Genomic DNA, 17,390 nt, shown 5'->3' on the forward strand with positions numbered 1-17,390 from the left:
TTTTTAAATTTATTTGTGTGTATAACTTTAGTTACTTAAGTCTTTTGTATTTCTAGTTTTGAACAGTTCTGTATAAATTACTGCAATGAGAAACTCCAACAGCTGTTAATAGAGAGGACTCTCAAAGCAGAACAGGCAGAATATGAAATGGAAGGTATAGAGGTAAACATTTTAATGCTTTCTCATTTGATTTCTTGATCAGGCTAGAGACATTTACTTGAAATATTATTATATTATTTCATTGAAGATTTTCGTGACTAGCACTAACAATTATTTTTCAGTCCCTCTCTGCTTATTTCCTGGGAAGTTGTTTTGATGTTCAGAAAGTATTATTTTTTTAAGGTTGGATATAAACAGATTTTAGAAAAAAAAAACTTTGGAAAACCAATGTAAAACCAGTTTATTTTATGCTCATCTAAAATACTACTTGGAGAATTCTTTCCTCTTTGTCATTTTAGTGGGAGCCAATTCAGTATTTCAACAACAAGATCATCTGTGATTTGGTGGAAGAGAGACACAAAGGAATCATATCCATTCTGGTGAGAAAAGTAATGTTGAATTAGAGCCCACTCCTCTGGCCTTTACAACACCTGGAAGAACTTTTTCCTGGGCTTAAAAAGGGTTGAGAGTGGAATCTGCTAGATTATTGAAAGGTGCAAGTTGAGCTCTTTTGTTAAACTCGTACTTGAAGCTTTAGGCTGAGGATTTCCCCTCTCTTTTAGACTCTTAGGCCTAAATTACAGCCCATCAGGAGGCAGCAAGGAAAGACCTTTGAAAGGAAAGCGTGCACGTGTATCTTCCACGGACACAGAACTGGGGCTTAAGCTTGGGCAGGTGTTTGGCAGCAACTGGGGAGGGGCTGCTGTCATGCCTAGCACCTGAGCAGGAAGCCAGGCAACACGAAGGGACATCCATTGCTCCTGACTTCACGTTCCTCAGGATGGGCTTGTGACCTCGTTTTTTCTGAACTTTTGCAATTCATGCAAATAGCAGTGTCCTGGAATCCCCAATTGCTCAAATTCACACATCAATTTTTAAAATCTAAAAGCAAATGAGGAATTATTTCCTTCTCATGCTTGTCATTTGGGATCATCTGAACCACTGTTTGGTTCCCTTTTAATAAGAATAATTGGTCCCCTTTACCCTCCGTATCTCCCCAGCCCCCAAAGCCTGCCACCAACTGCTCTGTGAATCCAGCATTCTAACACATAGCAGGGATATTAATGGGTGGTGACTGTGGTTGCCAGGAACATAGGCATCACCTGGGTTCAAATCCCAGACCTACTGGTTACTAGCTGTGTGACATTAGGCAAGTGTCTTAACCTCTCTGAGCTCCAATTTCATTATCTTTAAAGGCATACGGTGATAACACTTAGACAAGCAGCTTAACGGACAAAATATGTGGATTGTGCCATGGAGAGAAAGCAGCAAAGGAAGATTGGGTTGCTGGGGGTGGGGGTCAGTTTTAGGTAAGATGGGGGGGTGCTCACTGAAAAGGTGACATTTGAGTAAAGACCTAAAGGAGGTAAAGGGTTGCACGCGGACACCTAGGGAATTATGTTCCAGGAAGCACGCACTGCTGTAAGCTAGTCTGTGCACGTTCAGTGTTCACGTGGATTGCTAGACTAGCATTTGTAAGTATTTAGGAACGAATGCTTGCTTCTGTTTGGTTTTCCATATGGAATGAGAAAGCATAGAAATGTTACTTCATAAAAGTTGTCTCACCAGCTTAACCCAGGTTTTCTTTTTTTTTTCTTTAACCTTAATCCTTCCTTGGAAACCCCAAGAATTTGTTGTTGGTGGTGGTGTTTTAATAAAAACTATAGGATTCATTTATCCATCATTTATTTTTATTTTTGAATTTTGAATTATTATATTTTGAGAGAGGGTCTCACTCTGTTGCCCAGGCTAGGGTGCAGTGGCATCATCATAGCTCACTGCAGCCTGGGCTCAAGTGATCCTCCTGCCTCAGCCTTCTGGGTAGCTGGGACCACAGATGCATGCCACCACATCCAGTTAATTTTTCTATTATCTGTAGGGACAGCGGTCTAGCTGTTGCTAAGGCTGGTCTTGAACTCCTGGCCTCAAGCCATCCTCCCAGCTGGGTCTTGCAAAGTTCTGGGATCATAGGCATGAGCCACTGTGCCCAGCCTCATCTGTCATTTTTTAAGACCATCAATTAATTGGTATCATTCTTGAGAACCAAAAATAGGACATACAGTGACACAACTTGGGAAATATGAAAGATTTTAGACTCCACTGGTTTTATAGCTTTCTTTCCATGAGGGCTTTGCTCCTACTCCAAGGGTCCATACACATTGTAATCTTGGTCAGTGATGACTGGTTTAGAGAAAATGAGGTTAATTAAGCTGGTCATGGCAGCTGTCGAGTATCCTTAGGAAGACTTTCAAAATGGGTCAGATGGGTGGGACCTGTCATAGAATTTCCAGTCACTCTGGTCCAATGGTCCCCTTATCAAATCTCAGCAGCTGAGCACATGTGGTGGAGAAGCCCCTCTCTTCCCCCAGAATGTTCACCTGAACTTGTATGAAGTGACATATTTTAGTCCGGTACTTTCTTCTATAGCAGGTAAAAACATTTAAATGTGAAATTGATGAATTCTCTTCTTGATTCATTTGCTTTTGCATTTCATGTACTTATCCTTTCAGTATTCTACAACAGATCTGATAAAGCCACTACCATTTATTGAGTCTTTACCATGGCCAGAAATTGCACTAGGCAGTTTAGGTGGTCATTTACAAAGCCATGTGGTAGGTATATTAATACCCCTATCTTGTAGAAGGGAAAACGTGTGGTTCTGTGTGCTGTGGATTGAGGCTTCTCTTTGTCTTTTGAAGGATGAAGAATGCATTCGTCCTGGTCCCGCTACAGACTTGAGTTTCCTGGAGAAATTGGAAGAGAAAGTGGGCAAACACGCACACTTCGAAACGTACGCACTTTATTTGACAAGCTGTTGCTTGGGGGAGGATAATCATATATTTACTTTCATATGTGGATGATGTTCCTCAAGAGTATGACTACTACTTCATACATAAAAATACCATGATGATACACCAACTCATATATGTGAATGCCTTTGTTAGTAGAAATCAAACTCGAATTTTAAGGGGAATTTTTAAGAAAGATGTTTTATCTTCCTTTATTCAATGATCATTGCATTTTGGGCATGTCCATTTGCGTGAAAGTCTCTTTTTTAAAATTCAGGTATAGAATACAGTGACGTGTGTAAATCTGAAATGTACAACCTGATGAATGTTTATCTGCGTATGAGCCCATGTAACCGCCATGCAGATCGAGATGTAGGATCAGCATTCCAGAAGGTCAACTAGACCTTTAGTCTTTGAGACGAGGAGGAGGAAGCTTAAGAGCATATGCCCTGGAGTCATAACAACCTAGTTTTAAATCCCACCTTGGCCACTTTCTGGACATGTGACTTGGGCAAGCAACTGTATTTGCGTTTCCCCCCTCTACAAGCTGGGAATATTAATATTAAATACGTCTACCACATAGCTTTGTAAATGACTCCATGAATTGCCTAGTGCAGTTTCTGGCCATGGCAAACACTCAATGAATGGTAGTGGCTCCATCAGCCCTACTATAGAATCCTGAAAGGATAAGTAAATGAAATTGCATACACAAATGGATCAAGAATGGAAAAATAAATGGGGTACATTCACAAGTGGAATAACATGTCACCATGCAAATGAATAATCTGTAACTACATGCAATGATGTGGGTAAATCACACAAGTGTGAGAAGAGAAGCCAGACCCAAAAGATTGTATACTATATATAATTCCATTTCTATAAAACATACAATTACTGAAGTTAACTTATGCCGTTGGCTGTCAGGTTGCATCTGGCAAGCGCTCAACGTGGGGGTTCTCGGGGACTGGTCATGCTCTACTTCTCGATCAGGGTGCTTGTTACACGGGCGTGTTTAGTTTTTGAAAATGCATTGAGCTGTACACTTAGGGTATATGTGCTGTCAATAATATATATTTAAGAAAAAAGGTTATTTTAAAAAGCATGCATCTCCTGAATCTGAAAAGTGATGTTTCATGAGTATTTTGGTGTCTCAATGTCCTAAAAAATGTTAAGGTAGTAAAAATAAAAGGATTCTTGTTATCACCTAGAAAAGCAGACGCGAACTCGTACAGATACGTGCGTTCCTGTGGGTTACGATGCGTTCTCAGGGTTTACGAGAAGCGGGGAGTGCGATTTTGGTGCCGTTTCGTTGCAGCGGAGCAGAGAGGCTCAGCTCGTGTCTGTTTCTGTCTCGCAGCCGTAAGCTGGCGGGTCCGAGAGGCAGGAAGAGGATCGGCTGGATGGAGTTCCGACTCCTCCACTACGCGGGAGAGGTCACCTACTGCACCAGGGGTGAGTGGCTGAGGGCTGCAGCCCTGCGGGTGCCCCGTGTGCGCGCGGCCAGGTGTCCTGACGAAAGCACCGAGTCCCCTGGGGAAACGCCGCACGGCCATGCCAAACGTGCCCTCGCCTCCCATCCGAGCCATCTGAAAAAGTCTTTCTCATTTATTTAGTATTTTTATAAATGACCATTCTGTTGAGATATAATTCACATATCATACATTTCACCCATTTAAAGTATACGATCCAATAATTTTTGGCATAGAGTTGTGCAAACATCACCAGTCTATTTTAGAACATTTCATCACCCCAAAAAGAAACCCTCTGCTCAGCAGCAGTCACCCCCTGTTTCCCTCCCCTGCCCCATCCCCATCCCCTGTGGTCCTAGATAAAGAACTAACCTACTTCTTGTTATTCTTGACGCTTTCTCTAACGGGAATCATACAGCACGTGGCCTTTTGTGTCTGGCTTCTCTCACTTAGCATCGTGTTTTCAAGGCTTACCAGTGTTTCCGTTCCTTTTGGTTGCCAAATAATATTCCGTTATATGGATATGGGCCATATATCGTTTACCTATTCCTCGATCGTTTGCTGGTGGACATTCGGGGTGTTTGTGCTTTTAGCTATTATAAATAATGCTGCTGTGGGCCGGGCGCGGTGGCTCACGCCTGTAATCCTAGCTCTCTGGGAGGCCGATGTGGGCGGATCGTTTGAGCTCAGGAGTTCGAGACCAGCCTGAGCAAGAGTGAGACCCCGCCTCTACTAAAATTAGAAAGAAATTAATCGGCCAACTAAAAATATATACAAAAAATTAGCCGGGCATGGTGGCACATGCCTGTGGTCCCAGCTACTCGGGAGGCTGAGGCAGGAGGATTGCTTGAGCCCAGGAGTGTGAGGTTGCTGTGAGCTAGGCTGACTCTATGGCACTCACTCTAGCCCGGGCAAAAAGAGTGAGACTCTGTCTCAAAAAAAAAAAAAAAATAATGCTGCTGTGAGCATGCCTGTGTAATTTTAGCATGGAGATACGTTTTCATTTTTCTTTTCGTACATATCTAGGAGTGGAGTTACTGGATCAGATGGTAACCCGATGGGTTATCTTTTGAGGACCTGGCGGGCTGTTTTACAGAGCAGTTGTCTCATGTTACATCCCCACCAGCAGTGCCCGAGGGGTTCGAATGTCTCCACAACCTCCCCATACTTGTTATTATCTGTTACATTATTCTATTCATATATGACATGTCCTGTATATTATGTTCTATATGTTATGTCTGTATTCTATATATTAAGTGTATGTTGCTGTTAAATTGTTTGAGTCCCTTTATCACATGTCAAGGTATGTGTGATCATTCGATATATTCATATAATCAAATCAAGGTATTAGGATATCGATAACCTTAAATATTTATCTTTATGCTGGGAACATTTGAATTATTCTCTTCTAGCTATTTTGAAATGTACAATAGATTAATGTTAATATAGTCACCCTACTGCTCTGTCGAACACCTGGTCTTCTTCCTCCTATCTAACTGTACGTTTGTACCCATTAATCAAATTCTCTTCCTCTTTCCCTCCCCTTCCGCCTCCTGCCCCTGGCAACCACCAAGCCACTCTCTGCCTCCATGAGATCCACTTTTTAGCTCCCACATATGAGTGAGAACATGCAATGTTTGTCGTTCCCTGCCTGGCTCATTTCACTTAGCATAACGTTGTCCAGTTCCATCCAGTTCTATAAATGACAGGATTGCATTCCTTTTTTAGCTGAATGATATTCCATTGTGTATCTATACCATATTTTCTTTATGCATCATCCACTGATAAGCACTTAGATTGATTCCGTATCTTGGCTGTTGTGACTAGTGCTGCAGTAAACACAGGAGTGCAGATATCTCCTCAGTGTATCGATTTCCTTTCTTATGGATATGTGCCCAGTCGTGGAATTGCTGGATCATATATGCCAGTTCTACTTTTAGATTTTTGAGGAAACTCCATGCTGTTTTCCGTAGTGACTGTATCAATTTCCACTCCCACCAACAGTTACGAGGGCTTCCCTTTCTCCACATCCTCGCCAGTATCCATCACTCCCTGTCTTTTGATAATAGCTAAATGGGGTGCGATGATACCTCATTGTGGTTTTGATGTGCATTTCCCTGATGACTGATGTCGAGCATTTTTCATATACCTGTTGGCCATTTGTATATCTCCTTTTGAGAAATGTCTATTCAGAGCTTTTGCCCGTTTTTAAAAATTGATTCTTTGGGTTTTTTGCTGTTGAGTTGTTCGAGCTCCTTATATATTCTGTTTATTAATCGCTTGTCAAATGGATAGTTTGTAAATATTTTCTCCCATTCTGTGGGTTGTCTCTTCGCTCTGTTGATTGATTCCTTTGCTGTGCAGAAGCTTTTTAACTTGATAGTCTATAATCCCATTTGTCTATTTTTGCTTTTGTTGCCTGTGCTTTTGAGGTCTTACACAAAAAATTTTTGCCAAGACCAGTGCCCTGGAGCATTTCCCCAATGCTTTATTCTATTAATAAAGGTTTTAGATTTAACTCTTCAATCCATTTTGATTTGATTTTTGTATATGGTGAGAGATGGGGTCTAGATTCATTCTCCTGCTTATATTTATCCAGTTTTCTCAGCACCATTTATTGAAGAGACTGCCCTTTCCCAATTGTATGTTTTGGGTACTTTTGTCAAAAATGAGTTGGCTGTAAAAGCATGGATTTATTTCTGGGTTCTCTATTCTGTTCCACTGCTCTGTGTGTCTGTTTTTATGTCAATACCATGCTGATTTGGTTACTGTAGCTTCATAGTATATTTTGAAGTCAAACAGTGTGATGCCTCCACCTTTGTTCTTTTTGCTCAGGATGGCTTTGGCTATTCGGGGTCTGTTGTGTTTTCATACAAATTTTAGGATTTATTTTTTTATTTCTGTGAAAAATTACATTGGGGTTTTTATAGGGATTGCATTGAATCTGTAGATTGCTTTGGTTAGTACTGTCATTTTAACAATATTAATTTTTCTAATCCATAAGCATGGAATATCTTTTTCTTTTTTTGCGTCCTCTTCAATTTCTTTTATCAGTGTTTTATAGTTTTCCTTGTAGAGATCTTTCACATCATTGGTTAAATTGATTCCTAGGTATTTTATATTCTTTGTAGCTACTACTGTAAATAGGATTGCTTCCTTGATTTCTTTTTTCAGATTGTTTGCTATTGGAATATAGAAATGCTACTGATTTTTGTACATTGATTTTGTATTCTGCAATTTTATTGAATTAGTTTTAACAGTGTTCTGGTGGTGGCATCTTTAGGTTTTTCTAAGTAATAAGATCATGTCATCTGGCTGGGTGCAGTGGCTCATGCCTGTAATCCTGGCACTTTAGGAGGCCAAGGGGGGAGGGTTGCTTGAGGCCAGGAGTTCAAGACCAGCCTAAGCAATACAGTGAGACCCCCATCTCTATAAAAAAAAAATGGAAAAATTAGCTGGTCATGATGGTGCATGATTCTAATCACAGCTACTCAGGAGACTGAGGCAAGAGGATCACTTGAGCCCAGGATTTTGAGTTTGCAGTTTGCTATGATGACACCACTGCATGCCAGCCCAGGCACCAGAGCAAGACCCTGTCTCAAAAATAATAAATAGGTAAATAAATAAAAAAAAATCATGTCATCTGCATATAAGGCTAATTTGACTTCTTTCTTTCCCATTTGGATGCCCTTTATTTATTTCTCTTGCCTAATTGCTCTGGCCAGAACTTCCAGTATTATGTTGAATAAAAATGGTGAAAGTGGGCATCCTTGTCTTGTTCCAGATGTTAGAGGAAAGGCTTTCAATTTTTCCCTCTTCAATATGATGTTGGCCTGTGGGTTTGTTATATGACATTTATTATTTTGAGGTATGTTCCTTCTATACCCAGTTTGTTGATGTTTTTATCATAAAGGGATGTTGAATTTTATTGAATGCTTTTTCAGCATCTATTAAAACAATCATATGGTTTTTGTTCTTGGTAATGTGATGCATCACATTTATTGATTTGCATATATCGAACCATCCTTGCATCCATGGGATGAATCCCACTTCATCATGGTGAATAATGTTTTTAATGTGTTGTCGTATTCAGTTTGCTAGTATTTTTGTTGAGAATTTTTACATCTATATTCATCAGTGATATTGGCCTGTAATTTTGTTTTGATTGCGTCCTTGTCTGGTTTTTGTATCCGGGTAATGCTGTCCTTGTAGAATGAGTTTGGAAGTATTACCTCCTCTTCAATTTTTTTGAAGAGTTTGAGTAGACTTGATATTAGTTTCCCTTTAAATGTTTGGTAGAATTCAGCAGTGATGCATTAGATCCTGGGCTTTTCTTTGATGGGAGACTATTATAGCTTCAATCCTGTTACTTATTATTGGTTTGTTGAGGTTTTTTATTTCTTCATGGCTTAATCTTGGTAGTTTGTATGTGTTGAGGAATTTATCTGTTTCTTTGAAGTTTTCCAATTTGTTGGTATATAGTTCATAATAATCTCTAATGATTCTTTGTATTTCTGTGGTCTCACTTGTGTCTTGTTTTTCATTTCTGATTTTATTGGGTCTTTTCTCTTTTTTTCTTAGTCTAGCTAAAGGCTTGTTGATTTTATTTATCTTTTCAGAAAGCCAACTTAACATTTCATTGATCTTTATTGTTTTTTTAGTCTCAATTTCATTTGTTTCTTCTCTGATATTTATTATTTCTTTCCTTCTACTAATTCTGGATTTGGTTCATTCTTGTTCCTCAAGATGCATCATTAGGTTGTTCATTTGAAGTTTTGATGAAGGCCATTTATTGCTATAAATTTCCCTCTTAGTAGTGTTTTTGCTATATCCTATAGACTTTTTGGTATGTTGTATTTCCATTTCTATTTCAGAAATTTTTTCATTTCCTTTTTAATTTTTTCATTGACCCATTGATTGTTCAGGAGCATGTTATTTAATTTCCATGTGTTTGTGTAGTTTCTGACGTTCCTCTTATTATTGATTTCTAGCTTTATTTCATTATGGGTCAGAAAAGATACTTGATATGATTTCTACCTTTTCAAATTTGTTGAAACTTGTTTTGTGGTCTAAGACATGGTCTTTTCCGGAGAGTGTTCCATGTGCTGATGAAAAGAATGTGTATTGTGCAGTTGGGTGAAATGTTCTGTAAATGTCAGTTAGGCCTATTTAGACTAATGATGTGTAGTTTAACTCTCATGTTTCTTTGCTGATTTTTCCATATTGATGATCTGTCCATTACTGAGAATTGGGTGTTAAAGTCCCCAACTATTACTGTACTGCAGTCTATCTCTCCCTTTAGATCCATTAATGTTTGTTTTATATACTTGGGAGTTCCAGTGTTGGTACATAGATATTTATAATTGTTATACCTCTTGCTGAATTGACCCCTTTAACATTGTATAGTGACCTTCTTTGTCTCTTTTTATAGTCTTCAATTTAAAGTCTGTTTTATCTGATATAAGTATAGCTACTCCTGCTCTTTTTTTGGTTTCCATTTGCATGGAATGTCTTTTTCCACCCCTCCACTTCCATTCTGTGTGTCTTTATAGATGAAGTGAGTTTCTCATAGGCAGCATATATGTGGGTCTTTTTTCTTTATCCATTCATCCACTCTATATCTTTTAATTGGAGAGCTGAGTCCACTTACATTCAGTGTCATTATGGATAAGAACATACTACTTCCATTTTGTTGCTTGTTTTCTGGTAGTTTGATAACTCCTCTCTTCCTTTCTTATTGTCTTCCTTTGTAGTTAAGTGATCTTCTCTGGTAGTATGCTTCTTATTTTTGGTGTTCCTATTATAGGTTTTTGCATTGTGGTTACCATGGGGCTTACAAAAAATCTTACAGATATAACAAATTATTTTACAGAGATAAATTTTCTTAGGTCACAAAAAAAAATAGAAACAAACTAAGAAAAACTATCAAAAAACCCTCTGCACTTTAATTCCATCCCCCCACACAGATTTTGACTTTTTGTTGGCTCAATTTACATATTTTTATATTGCCTATCTCTTAACAGATTGCCATAGCTATTATTGTTTTGATTTATCTTTTAGGCTTCATACTAGAGTTATGAAGCCTACACCATAATTACAGTATTGGAGTTTTCTGGGGTTTTCTTTGTACTTAATTTTACCACTGGCTTTTATGTCTTAAAATGTTTTCTTTTTACATGTTAATGGTATTTTTCTTTCAGGTTGAATATCTCCCTTTAGTATTTCTTGTTAGTCGTGTCTGGTGGTGATGAATTCTCTTGGCTTTTTTTAGGAAAAGTCTTTGTCTCCCTTTCATATCTGAAAGGACAGCTTTGCTGAAATATAGTATTCTACATTTGATATTTGAAAATTCTATACCACTCCCTCCTGGCCTGTATGCTTTCCATTGAGAAGTCTGTTGCCAGACAAATTGGAGTTCCTTTACATGTAATTTGCTTTTCTCTTGCTACTTTTAGGATCTTCTCTTTGTCTTTGACCTTTGAAAGTTTTAGTAGTATCTGCCTTAGGGTCGTCTTACTTGGGTTGAATCTGTTTGGTGTTCTCTGACATTTCTGTACCTAGATATTTCTTTCTTTCTTAAGTTTTGGAAAGTTTTCTGTTATTATTTCTTTGACTAAGCTTTCTACCCCTTTCTCTTGCTCAACTCCTTCTTGAACACAATAATTCTTAGATTTGGTCTTTTGAGGTAATTTTCAATATCTTGTAGGTGATCTTTGTTCCTTTTAATTCTTTTTTCTCCTCTGTGTAATTTCAAATAGGCTGTCTTTGAGCTCACTGATTCTTTCCTCTACTTAATCCATTCTGCTGTTGAGAGCCTCTAATGAATTTTTCAGTCCGGCAAATGTATTTCTCACTTCTAAGAGTTCCGTTTGATTTTTAAAAAATTATTTTAATCTCTTCATTAAATTTCTCTCATAAACTTCTGAATTGCTTTTCTGTGTTATCCTGGAGATCACTGAGTTTCCTTAAAACTGCTATTTTGAATTCCTGATCAGAGAGTTCACATATTTCCATCTCGTTAGGGCATGTCTCTGGTTCCTTGCTTTGTCCATTTGTGGGGGGCGGGGGGACGGTTTATGGTTTCCTATTTGGTGTTGCTTCTTATAGATGTACATGTACGTCTTTGTATTGAAGGATTAGTTATTCCAGTCTTCTCTGGCTTGTTTTGATTTTTATTGAGTATGTCTGCTTAGAGATTCTTAGTAATTTACCTGTTGAATGTCTTTTTTTCCACTGGGTTCCTGCCTCCTTTTTGGCACTAGATGGTACCTTATGTCCAGGTTTGCCTTGGCTCTAGTAAATGATAGGAATGCTGCCCATCCCAGCATTTAGGAGAGGTCCTAAGGGGATGGATGTCCCAGCAGTGTGGGAAGGCTGGCTAGGGGTTCATGCCCCGGGGACCTGTGGGGTGCGCTTTCTACAGTGTAGCCATTTTGATTTGGCATCTCTTTTGACCAAGTTACAGGAGAGCAGAGTTTCTGGGGCTGGGGAGGGTGGATCTACCTCCCCCCTTTGTCACTGCCTGTCCTCAGGGATATTTCTCCTTTCAGGCACTCATGATGCTTCTCAGAGGTTGAAGCAGGGACAAGTGTCCTGCCAGGTCCCCCTTGATCTCACAGTTTTCAGCACAGAAACCATGAGTCAGGGGAAATTATCTACACAGTTGGTGCCAGGCACATTGGAGGGGAGAGGTGTCCAAATCTCTTACCATCTGCCCTGAGTTTTTTTTACTTTGCTATGGTTCCAGGAACTGCCTCATCCTCACATTTGATTTCTGGGTCATTGCTGGTGATAATCTCAGCACCGTATATTTAGTTTTCTGTGGGGTGGGGAGTGAAGCCAGCTCGCTTCTACACTGCGATTTTATTTTTTCTTAGGCATTTTTGATGCATGTCTTTTTTTTTTTTAAAGCCAATTTTGACCTCATAATTCTATTTTGTCCCTAATTTAATTATTAACTGATTAGGTTTTAAGTAAACATATAAGCCAAGTTTTAAAATTAGAAGTGACACATCTTCCTTTGCATAAAGATGCCGTGGGGTACCACTGGCCATGGGGCTTGAGTTTGCTTTTTCTCAGTGATGGGGAATCTTCTCATCCATTCATATAATCTCACCTGGCTGACCTTAAGGCTCAGCGTCCTCTCCATTGTTCCTGCGTATTCACTGTACGTGCATTTCTTGGCTATTGGGTTGGGGCACATGCACAATACTTAGTGTAAAGGTGACATATTTACATGATAGCTCGTCAGGGTCAAGTACAGCATGTGTGCCATGAGTTCAGTTCTGAGAGTGTGGTTCTCAACCAGGGATGACGTTACCCACCCACCCTGGGATAGTTGGCAATATCTGGAGATATATTTGGTTGTTACAGCTGGGCAGAGTGCTACTGACATCTAGTGTGAGTAGGGGCTGGGGACACCGCTCAGCATCCTACAATGCCCAGGACAGCACCCACCACATAGAATGATCCAGCCCCAAACGTCAGTAGTGCTGAGGTTGAGAAACTCTGATCTGATCCTAAGAAATTATTCTTAGGAATTTCCCCTTGCAATCAGTTGGGATGGAATTGCATTTTTAGGCAAAGCCATTGATTCAAAAATGTTTTACTCAATGTTTTACAGGATTCTTGGAAAAAAACAACGATCTGCTTTACAGACATCTGAAAGAAGTAAGTCCAAAACTTAACTGTATATGTTTCTGATGATTCTGAAATAGCACCCTTGACACTGATTTTGGGGTAGATTTTGCCCTCTGGATTTTTATTTTCTATACTTTATCTTAGAACCCCAGCATGTCACAGCCAGGACAGATGTTTAAGATCATCTGTGTGAACACTTCACTCAACAAATCATTCAAGTGTGTGGGAGCCCCTTCTGGCTGCCAGCTCTGGAGTTCAGAACTGAACAAGACAGAGTACTTGTTCTCAAGGGGCTTACAGTTGGGGGTAGAGGGCAGAGAACAAATATATACACAAGTAAGTTATCTGTCAGTGAAAAGTGCTATGAAAAGGATAAACAAAAAACCATGATCAAGAGGGATATTTTTAATTTAGGTGATCCACAGAAACACCTCTATAGGCGTGACTTTGAGCTGAAACCTGAATGAGAATGATTTGACCATAGAAAGGTCAGGAGTTATTCCAGGTAGCGAGACCAGCATGTGCAAAGGCCCTGTGGCCTGGATGAGGGATAATGTCAAGAGAGGGGGCTTAGAGCTCACCACCAGCAGAAGCTGAGATTTTGTTCTGGTGCGAGGAGAACCATGACCTGAGGATGCAGGAACTGAGACCCAGAGAGGTCACAGCTTATACAAAATCACATCACAAGGTAGGGTGGGAGCTAGGATCAGCCCCTGGGGCTGCCAATGAAATTCCCAATCTCTTTCCATATAGCTCACCCATCAGAGAAACATTGGGTTTTTAGAGCCTTTATTTTGTATTGAAACAGTTAACTGTTACAAAGTTGGATTTTATTTAATTAGCTGGGTTTATAAAAAGCTTAAACCTAAGGCAACACTTTCAGAGTGATGAGGCGAACAGTTCATCTCAGGAGTGTTTTCTGCCTTCCTGAGATTTCTCTGCTACTTCTGGGACTGCTGTCCCAACCTTCCTGGATTCGGGGTAGATAAGTGATCCCTAACTCTGGATCCACCAGGCAGTTGCTGTGTGGGTCTGAGTCCCAGCCCGGCTCCTTCCCTGCTGAGGAGCTCGAGGCAGATTTCCCCATCAGTGAAGTGGGTCTGACGATGCCCTCCTCACGGAGTCTCTGTGCATAACGCAGGAGTGGAAGTGTCTGTTACAAGTGGGGGACAGTGTTCCTCTTGCGGCTTTCCCCTTGGGGAGCCGTGGCCATGCGCTTCACAAACTAATCCACGGAGCATGCATCACGCAGGTGAAATCTCTGAGTCTCTCCCTTCTCCAACCGGGGCTGAAGTTCCTTGAACTCTTTTTGATATCAAGATAGATCACTTCTAAACTTTTTCTTTCCTATCTACAAATGACTCTTCCATGTCCCTGTAAGTTTCAAATTGGGGTGGGTTAAACAAAAACAGGATCTCTCTCTGCTACCCAGGCTGGAATGCAGTGGCATCAGCCTAGCTCACAGCAACCTCCAACTCCTGGGCTCAAGGGATCCTCCTGCCTCAGCCTCCCAAGTAGCTGGGACTACAGGTGTGCACCACTGCACCCAGCTACTTTTTCTAATTTTTTTTTTTTTTGTAGAGACAGGGTCTCACTTTTGTTCAGGCTGGTCTTGAACTCCTGTCCTTAAGCAATCCTCTCGCCTTGGCCTCCCAAAGTGCTAAGATTACAGACATGAGCCACCGCTCCCGGCCTCATGTATTTTTTCCCATTTTTCTGTGTTAAGAATGTCTTCAGGTGCCCAAGAAGCAGATGGTTGGTTTTGTCACCTTAGGGACACTTCCGTAAGCCTTCCTGGAGGCTCCTTAGGGACTTCTGAAGCAGCGAATGTGGTGCTCGTTTCTCTGCACTTACAGGTGCTGTGCAGGTCCAAGAACAGCATCCTGAGGGAGTGCTTCCTGGTGGCCGAATTGGAAAACCGGAGGCGGCCGCCAACGGTGAGTGGGACAAATGCTTGTGCAGAATTGGAAAGAGAGCAAAAATCGCCTGGGGAGTGGGGTGTGATGACCTCGTTACCTGCACTTTTTAAGCCAGCCACCTCTTCTTCTGGAAATATCGCTCTCTAGCAGATTCTACCAAATATATACTTTTCGAGTTTAGCCCCAGTTCGTTCATTTGCAGACATTCATTGAACACCTCCTGTGTGTCAGGCACTGTGCTGGGCACAAGGGTTTAGCAAGGTCCCTGCCCTCAAGGGGCTTACAATCTAGTGGGAGGAGGGTGTAGGGATACCATCAAATAAGTAAAGAACTTACGATAGCACCAGTGTCACGAAGGAAGCATGGCAACAAGGAAACACAAGGGAAGGTGGCAGAGAGTGACAGGCTCAGCTGTGGCCCTGGTTCCCTGCAAGGCACTCGCCGTGTATTTGCGGAGCAAGTGGAGCATTCTGGACAGACGCTTGTCCAGCTTCTGCGTGACCAGCCCAAGCCTGGGCTTCTCAGGTCAGCACAGCCAAAGCTGCCTCTTAACGGGCAAAACAGTAGCAAGGAAGACAATCTTTCAAGAGTTCGGCTCTAAAGGGCTGGAGCCTCATGCTCCAACCAGCCTTCTGTGTATTTATCAGAAGCAGCAATGTCTACTCAGTTTGTTCTCTCTCCGCAGGTGGGGACTCAGTTTAAAAACAGTCTGAGCAGCCTTCTAGAAATTCTCATCTCTAAGGAGCCCTCGTACATCCGTTGTATCAAGCCCAATGACAGAAAAGAACCCAGTGAGTTGTGAATCATTCTGAACACCGAGCTCAGGGAAAAGGCTGGCAGGGCAGACCACGACGGCAGTGGGTTAGGATCCCCAAATACACATGAATTGTTTTCCTTTTTAAATAACGGAAGGTAAATGAATTGGTCGGCGCTTGGTCAGTTTCAGGAGCAACACAGCTGAGCCAGGCAGGTGTCAGAGGTGAGGGGAAACAGCATGGCTTTTCTCCAGCCAGTGAACAGTCTTCCAGAATGGTCTGTGTGTGACTTAGGTATTTTCCAAGCACTTGCCATGGTCTATAATGAAGTCATACAGTCAGAGGCTTACAGAAGCCAGGCAGGAAGAGCAAAGGAGAGAAGAGGACAGAGTGTAGTAAGGCAATAGGGATTGGAGGGGACTGTGGCAAACTGGAGACAAGGGAACATCCTGTTTAAAGGGGCAGCAGCGCCACTCACTTCCACCCGGTTGTTGCCACGTGGGACTCTGGGCCCAGGATGGCTAGATCTCGTGATTTTTCAGAGGACACCAGAAATCGAGATTTTTCTATAAAATTCACCCATTAAAAAAAAAAGCACAAAGCCTAAGAAAACGTGTCTGTGGCCAGATCCAGCCCACGGATCTTCAGCTTGCAGCCTCTCTGGCTTGGCTGAGATGAAGCCACAGGGTCCTTTACTGTCATTTTTTTCTCCTGTTCCTCCAAAGGCAGGTTTGACGACTTCCTCATACGGCACCAGATCAAGTACCTGGGGCTGATGGAGCACCTGCGGGTGAGGCGGGCCGGCTTTGCGTACCGGCGGAAATACAAGCATTTCTTGCAGAGGTAAAGCGTGCTTTGCTGATCTGAAGCCAGTAACGCCTGCTAGCTGCGAGTCTCTGCGATTTGGTGGGAAATGAGATGGCATCCCTTAGGGAATGCTGTTCGGTTCTTACCTGCTGTTGTCACGGCAGCAAAAAACACTAACATTTCGGAGAACATAAAAACCTAGCTTGTACCATTTTCTATTCATGCCACTAACCCCTAACTGCTTTCCATCAATGAATGGCAAAACCGAGTACACAGATCTGCCACCAGGGGGCAGGCGTGGGCAGGGCCCCCATGGGGACTTAGCTGGGCTGATTGTCCGTTTGTGACAGTCTGGGCTGGTTTAGTGTCTTAGCGTCACCGGCTGTCAAGAACGGCAGGTTAGCGGCAGGCGCACGGGCTTTGGAACCACACAAACTTGGGTTGGAATCTTTATTCTGTCTCTTATAGCTGTGACCTAGTCCTTATCTGTAATGTGAGGATTCAATTGTGCTTGAAGTACTTTCTTGGGTGGATTATAAATAGATACAGTCTGTGCTTGGGGAATTTATAAGGACTTAATGATGCACCCCAAGTCACCTGTACACCAGCATTTCTTTGGTGATGGGCTGGGTGTGAATTTGTGCCACTAAAATAGCAACATAGTCTCAAGCATAATAAAATGGTCATTTCGGGGGGGGGGCCAGAATGGTTGAATATCAGTGGCAATTTCATATGGTTCAAGCTAATATTGGGCTTTTTTTTTTGGAGACAGAGTCTCACTTTGTTGCCTGGGCTAGAGTGAGTGCCGTGGCGTCAGCCTAGCTCACAGCAACCTCAAACTCCTGGGCTCAA

At 41.5% G+C, this 17,390-nt stretch overlaps 1 protein-coding gene across 1 annotated transcript in view; it reads left to right on the forward strand.

Annotated features, from left to right (window-relative positions):
• MYO1H (myosin IH) overlaps nucleotides 1–17,390 on the forward strand; it is a 48,183-nt gene that overhangs the window by 14,895 nt on the left and 15,898 nt on the right. Inside the window, exons 10-17 of the mRNA XM_012650169.1 lie at nucleotides 41–162; nucleotides 459–539; nucleotides 2,859–2,950; nucleotides 4,306–4,400; nucleotides 13,041–13,087; nucleotides 14,914–14,994; nucleotides 15,662–15,767; nucleotides 16,457–16,574. Coding sequence (XP_012505623.1) covers nucleotides 41–162; nucleotides 459–539; nucleotides 2,859–2,950; nucleotides 4,306–4,400; nucleotides 13,041–13,087; nucleotides 14,914–14,994; nucleotides 15,662–15,767; nucleotides 16,457–16,574 — 742 coding nt within the window. The remainder of the gene's footprint in view (nucleotides 1–40; nucleotides 163–458; nucleotides 540–2,858; nucleotides 2,951–4,305; nucleotides 4,401–13,040; nucleotides 13,088–14,913; nucleotides 14,995–15,661; nucleotides 15,768–16,456; nucleotides 16,575–17,390) is intronic.

This window comes from Propithecus coquereli, unplaced genomic scaffold (assembly GCF_000956105.1).
Source record: "Propithecus coquereli isolate 6110/MARCELLA unplaced genomic scaffold, Pcoq_1.0 Scaffold314, whole genome shotgun sequence".
NCBI classification, from domain to species: domain Eukaryota; kingdom Metazoa; phylum Chordata; class Mammalia; order Primates; family Indriidae; genus Propithecus; species Propithecus coquereli.